A 9,425-nucleotide genomic window follows, 5' to 3' on the forward strand; every position below is an offset into this window, starting at 1 on the left:
CCAATCTCATTTCTTACAGTGGCGGTCTATAAGGCCTTGCTCAAACTCCAATTCTCTTACACTCTTCCCTTTTGCTGGCAGTGCTTTTCTCCTTTCCCAACTACCAAGGCAAGTCCACTTTTCAAGATCCGATCAAAAGGACGCCGCTCCTCTCGTCTCCCCCAGCTCCCCTGGTCCCAGTTAGTCCACCACTGTGTGTGTGTGTGCTATGTCGCTTCAGTCGTGTCCGGCTGTTTGTGACCCCGTGGATTGTAGCCCACCAGGCTCCTCTGTCCATGGGGTTCTCCAGGCAAGAGTGCTGGAGTGAGTTTTCACGTCCTCCTCCAGGGGATCTTCCCGACCCAGGGATGGAACCCGCGTCTCTCATGTCTCCTGCATCGGCAGGCGGATTCTTATCCACTGTGCCACCAGGGAAGTCCAAGTCCACCACTGCTCTATGTCAAATCACACGTTTCTCACAACACACGCGCAGTTATGCACAGGTGACTAGATCCATGAGTGTGCATCTGGGGAAGCGATGGGCCCGTGAGAATCGTGTGGTTGGTTGTCCCGCGGTCCCTTCCTGGACTCCCGCACCTCGCGAGGCCGGCGCTGAGGAGTAATGGCTTCCGTCTGCGGTCCCGCTGGTTCCTCCGCTTTGAGAGCAGCGCCGCAGGGCACCGGCAGGGGGCGGCGTTGCCACGCAGCTGGAGGCTCGGCGGGTGACCGTCCCCCCTAACTCCCCAGCACCCCCCTCAAGGCACTCAGCTTCGGTGACGAGGCCGGGGCTCCCCCTGTTCGGAGGCGGGGCGGGGGGGTCGTGTTCCCTCGCAGGCAGGGCGGCCGGGGTCGTGCGGGGCCACAGGCGGGGGGTTTCCAAGCTTCCCAGGCGCCCCCCACCCCAGGAGCCCGCAGCCTCCACGAGAAGGAAAGTTACTCTCTTAAGTTTGAAAAGAGGCATCGAGCAGCCAGAATTGACAGTCAGAAGAGGGGGGCGCTTTCTAGCAAAGACCGGGGTGGGCTGGGGGCGTGTGGGCGCGAGGGCGCGCGGAGATAACACCACGCTCCTTTCGCGCCGTTGAGGCGACTGAGTTGAGAAGCTGCGAGAGGAACGTTTGTGTCCTTTAAACTCGTACTTTTCGCGGGTCGTGGAACACCAGCTCGTTTCACACCGACATTAGCACACTCACTTGAAAAAGGAAAACCTTAGGCGCCCCGGGAACGAACGCGCTCCTCCGCCTCAGGTCTCGGCGAGAGAACGCGCCGCCGGAGCGTCCGGCCCGGCTCGGCAGCCCTTCGCGCGACCCGGCGGCCGCGCGCTCCCCGCGCGCTGCACTCCGGGCCCGCCGGGTCCTCAGCCGCTGGCCGCGCGCCCTTCCGGCTATCAGGCCCGCCGGGGCGCCCGCTCGGAGACGCGCGCTGGCCCCACGCCGCGCCCCCGGCCCGCTCGCGCGCGCGGGAGACGGGCGCACGCTCGGCCCCGCCCCCGCGCTCCGCGGGCTCACGCCGAGCTCCCCGCGCCGCCTGAGGTCTGGAGAATCGAAACCCGGGGGAGCTCGCCCTTCCCCTCGCGCGCGCCGCCTGACCGGCGAGGGGAAGTGGGCGTCTTAGTTCTCGCCGAGGCCGGGTTTATTAACGGAGTAAATGGTCTAGCTTGACACCACACATTGTCTAATAAAACGATGGTCGGGGGTTCGGGGAGTCGAAAGAACCTCTGGAGCCCCGTCCACAAGCCATAATGACGCGCCAGAAAAGGCGAGAATTTTATGTTTGGGAAGTTTCTGCAGTTGCGCGAATTTCGCCGGACTCTGGTTGTGCGGGCGACTTAGAACTCTTGAGGCATCGGAAATGCTTCGTTGGAGGGGAAAAAATAAAAAATAAAAAGAGGGGCTTTGTGTGTGTGGGAGGTGGGGGAGGAATCCATACGTCAAATATAAGTACAAGCACACGAGTGCACACTCACAACCGCCGTCGGCCTCGCGCTCCGGGACCGGCCGCCGCAGCCTTTCAGCTCCGCAGGGCTCGGGCAGCGGGGCGGGCGGGCGGGGGCGGTGCCCTATGCAGATGAGGAGGGTGTGGCGATTCGTGCGGCGCAGGGCCCCGGAAGCGCCCAGAGGACCTCGTATAAAAAAAGTACTGAGGCCGTTTCTCCCGCACAACTGCTAAAGCTCCAGAGACAGGAACGTGTGCGGCGGCGGCGGCGGCGGCGGCGGCGGCAGCAGGAGCCGCCACCTCCGGGACCACCGCGACTCAGGCGGCGCGGGCGGGGGCGAGGGGCGGGAGTGGCCGGTGCGGGCGGCGGGGGTCTAGGAAGGACTCGAGTCGCTCGCCGAGGCCGGGAGCGCACTCGCTGCTCGCGAAGAGTTGTCGCCTCGCAGTTCCTCGCTCGCCGCGCTCCTAGAAGGGGCGGCCGCCTCCAGGTGACACAGACGGGACTCCCGCTTGCGCTTTTCCAGATGCATCAGAGATACTTTTGGTGCGGGGCTGCTCTTGCGGGGCGCGGCGCGCGGCTGGGGAACCGCGGGGGCCTGGGGAGGGAGCGTCTCCGGGGTGTCCCCCTAGGCGAGGCGGGGGGATTCAAGCGGGGAAAGGGGGCGCGTTCCTGCCTTCGCGGCCCCCCTCCCCCGTCCGCCCTGCCGCTTCTCAGCGTCCTCAGCGCGCTCCTTCCCCCACTTCCCCCCCCCCCCGTTCTCTCTTAGGACCGACCAGGGCCAAGTGGCGTTCGGCGGGCACTTCATGGCGGAAGGCGAAGGGTACTTTGCCATGGCCGAGGACGAGCTGGCCGGCGGCCCCTACATCCCCCTGGGCGGCGATCTGAGCGGCGGCGACTGCGGCGGCGGCGGCGGGTTTGCCGGGCACTGCTTGGAATACTGCGAGAGCCCCACCGCGCACTGCAACGTGCTGAACTGGGAGCAAGTGCAGCGGCTGGACGGCATCCTGAGCGAGACCATCCCGATCCACGGGCGCGGCAACTTCCCCACGCTCGAGCTGCAGCCCAGCCTGATCGTGAAGGTGGTGCGGCGGCGGCTGGCCGAGAAGCGCATCGGCGTCCGCGACGTGCGCCTCAACGGCTCGGCCGCCAGCCACGTCCTGCACCAGGACAGCGGCCTGGGCTACAAAGACCTGGACCTGATCTTCTGCGCCGACCTGCGTGGGGAAGAGGAGTTTCAGACTGTGAAGGACGTCGTGCTGGACTGCCTGTTGGACTTCTTACCCGAAGGGGTGAACAAGGAGAAGATCACACCACTCACGCTCAAGGTAAATCACTCCCTCCGCCACCACCCCCCGCCCCCGCCACCCCAGAGGGGCCCGGGGCCCCCGCGGCGGGCCGGGCGCGAGTGCTGCACGGCTGACACCCGGGGTTCGGGTCGGCCACCTGGACCCGTGTGCGCGCCCTGGCTAATTTTGCTTTTCAGTTATCTTATTTTTTTTTCTGAGTTCACGAAGGTGCGTGGACTTGTGTCTGAGTGTTTTCGTTGACTTGCTGCTTCAGCGCCCCGCGCCTTCTGCTTCCTCATCTGCCCTGCCCTCTCTTCCTTCTCCTTATTTTTTAACTCTTGGCTTTCCTTGCTTGAGTCGTGTCCGGAGTACATTCGTACATTCTGATAAGTAGAAGAGTGAAATGTTGTCCATCTTTTTTTTTTTTTTTTTTTTTTGAGTCATTGGATGTTTGAGTCTCCTGCAGCCTGCAGCAGAGGCGAGTCAATGGGCTTATTATTGTGTTGGAAAAAGTGACTAATTTCCTAGCTGCTTTCTGCTGACTCCAGGCATTAAGAATAAATACGGCTTTTCTCCTGGTTGGTGGTTGGGTTCGGAATATAATGGGTCCCCTCCTCCCCACTTTGGCTCAAAGCGCGTTAAAATGATCTGAGGAACCAGCCTCCCAGAATGTCTTAATTTAGTTCATATTTGATTTTAGCTGCAGAATCCCTGCGGGGACCCACAAGATACTGATCCTATCAGTAGCCTGGCGGGTGGAGGGGAAACTAGGTGACTAGGGACAGGATGAGAGGCAGACTGACTTTTTACTGTAGGCCCTTCTGTCTTTTGAATATTGCAGCTATATTGTGTGAATCTTGTACCTGTAAGAGCATTCTCAAAAAATAACATTTCAAAAGTCAGACATGACAACAGAACCGCTTAGTACTGTGATATGTCTGCCAAAAGCCTCAAACTATTACTTCTAGTCTCTTTCCCAGACAGCAGAACCACTCGTTAAATGTACTTTTTGTTGTTGTTGTTTTCAGAAGACTGTTTAATGTTTAAACCTGTAGGTAGTGTTTTGCTGAAACTTGACAAAACAAAAGGGGAGGAGCAAAATAATTCTCAGCTGTGATGAGGATGTATTTATTATTTTTTTCTAGGTTTGCTCATCTTCTTGTTTTGTCTTTTAAATTGTAGGAAGCTTATGTGCAGAAAATGGTTAAAGTGTGCAATGACTCTGACCGATGGAGTCTTATATCCCTGTCAAACAACAGTGGCAAAAATGTGGAACTGAAATTTGTGGATTCCCTCCGGAGGCAGTTTGAATTTAGTGTAGATTCTTTTCAAATCAAATTAGACTCTCTTCTCCTCTTTTACGAATGTTCAGAGAACCCGATGACTGAAACGTTTCACCCCACAATAATCGGGGAGAGCGTCTATGGCGATTTCCATGAAGCCTTTGATCATCTTTGTAACAAGATCATTGCCACACGGAACCCGGAGGAAATCAGAGGGGGAGGCCTGTTAAAGTACTGCAACCTCTTAGTGAGGGGCTTTAGGCCCGCCTCTGATGAAATCAAGACCCTTCAGAGGTATATGTGTTCCAGGTTTTTCATCGACTTCTCAGACATTGGAGAGCAGCAGAGAAAACTGGAGTCCTATTTGCAGAACCACTTCGTGGGCTTGGAAGACCGCAAGTATGACTATCTCATGACCCTTCATGGAGTGGTGAATGAGAGTACCGTGTGTCTGATGGGACATGAAAGAAGACAGACTTTAAACCTGATCACAATGCTGGCTATCCGGGTGCTAGCTGACCAGAATGTCATCCCTAACGTGGCCAACGTCACTTGCTATTACCAGCCGGCCCCCTATGTAGCAGATGCCAACTTTAGCAATTACTACATTGCACAGGTCCAGCCAGTGTTCACATGCCAGCAACAGACATACTCCACTTGGCTACCCTGCAATTAAGAATCATTTAAAAATGTCCTGTGGGGAAGCCATTTCAGACAAGATAGGAAAAAAAAAAGAAAGAGAGAGAGAGAGAGAAAAGAAAAATAAAAAGAAAAAGGCTGAGTGATCCAGCCCTTATTAGGGATATGTTTTGTGCAATGATGATCTGCTCCTGGTTTTAAACTTGGCAAAGCTTTGTGGATCTTTTCATAGGTATGGGGGCACGATCTCAAAATAACCCACCCACCACCACCAACCCTCCCGCCTGATTCTCCTACCCAATTGGATTCTTTGCTGAAACAAAAGAGACCTGTCATTAAAAGCAACCAGGTTCTCCTAAAATAACTAGAGACAGAGGAAAAAAAAGCTTGATGACAATATGGGTTTGCAGTACCTGCTCCCATAGCTTTGCCGTAGGAAAAAAAGACAAGTGGATAGTTTCTTATAAGATGGAATTCATGAAAGGGAATATACAGAGATTAAAAAAAGGTCTCCCTCCAACTTAATTATCAATTCAGGAGTTCAGATAGTAACAATGGTACAGAAAGAAGGGGTACACCAACATTGGGATTGCTGAGGCTTGTAGTGAATACTATCTGTGGAACTCTCCCATTGCGCTAATAGAAATGGCTTGCTCCAAATGAACAGTAGTAGGTTGGTGCAGTTCTCATAACAAACAGCAGAACTTATGATGACACAATCCATTATTTCCAGCTGCGTGCATAGCTCACATTTTTTAAAATGTGAAAATGCAAGCAAAAACAGCTGTAGCAAAGAAAGTATGCTCAAGGACCAAAGATTTACCAGATAAAAATACCCAAGTAGAAGAGAGATAGTAGAATATATAAAGAGTTACTATATTTGTTACACACCAATATACATCCAAGTGCCTGTTGCCTTCTGAAAATTTGAAGTGGAAAAATTTTATGGTTTAATGACTTATTTTATCAGGGACTCAAGAAGAAAATAAAACAACACATAAGCTTGTGAATGGTGGAGGAGATGCCCTATTTTTTTCTTGACAAATACTTGTATAAAGTTAACATTGTTGGTGTGATGTTATCCTAGGTACATGTGTATGTGTGTGTATATTATGTGTATATATATACATATTTGTGATATGTGTATATACACACAGTTCATTGACTATGGTCTAGAATAATGTAGCAAATAGGAAATGTTTAAATACTGTGTGCTTTTATGTTTTCAACAGGATGACCTGAGAAGTGGGCATATTGCAGTGATGAATTAAATCCCACATCTAAAAAACTTAAAGTGAATGAAGGAGGAAAACAATTAATATATTTGATAGATTGAGCAGAGATTATACCTTTTTAGTGAGTGTTTTTTTTTTTTTTTTCTTTTTATTTTGTGAGCCATAGAATTCCACAAATGGGAGAATATTTGTTTGGCAGAACACTTTTTTTTTATACTGAACTGCCATTTTGACAGTTTGAACCCTTTTAGTTTTTGTAATACTTGCATACCTCCATGATGTATAATCCAGTGGATCATGGATCAGTGATAGTCTGTTTAAATCCCTGACTGCTCAAAAGAATTTCTGGTGATCTGAACACTACTTATTAATATTTAAATGAATTTTTAAATGAGTGCATTATGCATTCCAGGACCACTAGAGTTTAGTAAATGTGAAATGACCCTTTTTAAAGAGTATTTGCACAATTGCTTAAAATTTATATATGAGATATATTATATATAAAATTTTATAAATTCATGCCAACATGAAACATCTTCGATCTGGTTGTCACACTGCATTTAAATATTTAGTACTGTACTTCAAATTCACTCACTTTGCATCGAATCAGTTTCAACTTTATTTTCTGTCTCAAGAGACCAGTTACACCTTTGTGAAATGAACTGGTGTTACTATTTCAGTTCAGTGACAGCTAATCTTGAACCCATCCCTTCTCCCAGCCTTTAATTTCTTTGGACACTGGTCTCTGACAATGCATTTGTTGAAAACAAAACTTAACATCCGAAAACCTTCCCTCTTGTCTTATGAGGCAGCCACATCATCCCTTACCAACCCTAGTGGATGACTGCTTACTATGTGCAGCCCTCTGAAGAATCAACTGATTGTTGTCATCCATTAGAGAGGGATTGGGGAGGAAAATAGCATCATCCTATTGGCAGTGTAATCTGTTTGTTATCTGGGCATCCCTCAGATGCTCATTGTTAGTTTAATCCATCCAACTACCTTTCTTGCGCATCTTTCTTTGAAGCCTTAACCGGAACTTGATGGGTTTGCTGGAGCAGCCTCCCTGTGAACTCTGTCCCAGCTGTAACAGCTACTGCACTGCCACTCGCTGTTATGTAGGGAACTTTTTCTTCTCCCATGTTGGCTCCGACTCGCTCACTCCAGCTCTGGGTTTTGAGAAATTCATTGCTAATTCCCAGGAAATGTTCCATTTGCAGATTAAGCCTGATACTAAATGGTCAGAAACCCAGAGCTCCATCCTCCTTACCTGTTTGGACATTCCCTAAGATTAAAGCTAAGGGAACACTTGGGAATGGAGGAGGAGCGTCTGGGCATCTGCCTTGTTCCTTCTCATCCTAACTCTTGACGGATGAGTCGTCCACTATTTCACAAAGAATCTGGAGGTCTCCGGCTCTGCCAGAGCAACGATCCGCTGTTATTTTATGGCACAGATTCTTGTATGGAGGGGCCTTCTTTGAAAAATACACTTTTCATTTGTTTTCTCAGATATTTATGTTCTTTTCTTGCTTACTCCAGGGCTGGTAGCATAGTTGGAAATGCCAGCACCTGGCTTTCAGTTAGAACAGGCTGTACTCAAGACAACCTTCGGCATTTACTTTGATTGATATAATTTATTTCCCTTTTGTATGTACTATAGTCTTGTGCATATGTAGTTGAACAAACGGTGGAATATATGTCTATCTTTGTGGATGTGTGACCTAAACATTTGAATGTCTGGTGAGAGAGAGCCATGTGTCATAGGTCAGAAGAAAGGACAGCTCTCAACTCCTGATTAGTGTCTGTGATTTGCATACCTTTGTGTTTATCTGGTCGAGTGCGCTGTTACTTTAAAGCAGGAAGAAGTTTTTTTTTTTTTTCCTCTGCTGGAGGTTCTTCTCACCTGTCTAGCCTGGCACATCAGGGAACACTTCACCCATGACAGTGCCCTTTTAACAAGTTGACTTTATTTGCAGTAAAGTCTCATTGCCTCAAGATGTCTTACATCAAGATGGACTTTTCCTTTCCAGAAACAGGATCAAATATTTGCTCACTCTTGGTATTGGGTGGACTGTTTTAACAAGGCTCCAGCATTGCAAGGATGGAAGGTCTGTAAGCCAAGCCAAGGAGGAAACGCCAAGAAGAGTGAACATACTGTTCGTTTTTGCCACCCTTTTCTGTTTGCTTATTGTAGGTTGCCTTACTGCGTGTAAAGTTGTTTTCAGTGCAATGCTTGCCAAATAAATATTGTGAACTATTTTGTAAATGAAATGTATTATGTTAAAAGCTGTCAGCAGTTCAGAAATAAGCTTTTTTGTTGTTTGAAGACAACATGTGTTAGATGACGCCAAAAGCCAAAAAAAGTAATTTCATATATAGTACCTGTTTGAATATAATCTTTCTTTATGATCTCTCATAGCATAGCCTTTTTAGTGCTAAGAAAGAATCTCTATGTAATATTTTGTCATAATCATGGCTTGCTAACAAAGTACATGGTCAAAGTACAGAGTTGGAAGATGGCAAGTAACTTGGTGAGAATGGCTGCAAATCCTTGCAGAATAGAGGAGTCTCTGCCCGCTGGCTGTCTCTCTCTTCGACCTCTCTACAACCATCACCTGCTCCGAGACGTCCTGTTTGCAGCAAGCTGCTTCTGGGGTCACTCTTTTGGAATACTTTCACTTTAGACTGTGTCACAGGCAGAAAAGGAGTTGATGGAGAATGGACTCTTTAAAAACTGACATGTTTGAATCAACGCTAGAGGGAACAGATTGTGAATTTTGTTTACAGCATCCAATATTTGGATTTTTTTTTTGTAAATAAAAAGAAGTTATTTTTTTCTATTGATTTGTGTGTTGTCTTCCGTGTCTGTGCTGTCTAAAGACCATATCCTCCGAGTCCAGCTGTGTCCGTGAGAAAAGATGGGGCAGTGTTTGGAGAAGACCCACCTTTATCAACTTCTGATTGGAGTACAAGTCACTAAAATGCCCAGCTTACAGCCAGCCCAACTCTTGACTGGCTCGGTCGGCTCCATTAGAATCTAGATAATGAGTACTGACATTTTGAATCTGGT

The 9,425-nt window shown here is 49.2% G+C and overlaps 1 protein-coding gene across 2 annotated transcripts; it reads left to right on the plus strand.

The window, feature by feature from the left end:
• Positions 1 to 2,126: 2,126 nt before the first annotated feature.
• Positions 2,127 to 9,199, plus strand: TENT5A (terminal nucleotidyltransferase 5A). Of its 2 annotated transcripts, none has more exons than XM_006054081.4 (3): positions 2,127 to 2,455; positions 2,679 to 3,237; positions 4,381 to 9,199. In XM_006054081.4, the coding sequence occupies exons 1-3, from the start codon at positions 2,436 to 2,438 to the stop codon at positions 5,155 to 5,157; spliced, it is 1,356 nt and encodes a 451-aa protein (XP_006054143.1). In that variant the 5' UTR covers positions 2,127 to 2,435; the 3' UTR covers positions 5,158 to 9,199. The 2 variants fall into 2 exon arrangements, with proteins under 2 accessions (XP_006054143.1, XP_006054144.1); XM_006054082.4 differs by having other exon boundaries at positions 2,258 to 2,399.
• Positions 9,200 to 9,425: the final 226 nt, after the last annotated feature.

This window comes from Bubalus bubalis, chromosome 10 (genome assembly GCF_019923935.1).
Source record: "Bubalus bubalis isolate 160015118507 breed Murrah chromosome 10, NDDB_SH_1, whole genome shotgun sequence".
NCBI classification, from domain to species: domain Eukaryota; kingdom Metazoa; phylum Chordata; class Mammalia; order Artiodactyla; family Bovidae; genus Bubalus; species Bubalus bubalis.

Coding starts and splice junctions, on each gene's coding strand:
- TENT5A (XM_006054081.4), top strand. CDS start 2,436: ATGCATCAGAGATACTTTTG. Junction 2,456..2,678: donor ATGCATCAGAGATACTTTTG/GTGCGGGGCTGC, acceptor GTTCTCTCTTAG/GACCGACCAGGGCCAAGTGG. Junction 3,238..4,380: donor TCACACCACTCACGCTCAAG/GTAAATCACTCC, acceptor TTTAAATTGTAG/GAAGCTTATGTGCAGAAAAT.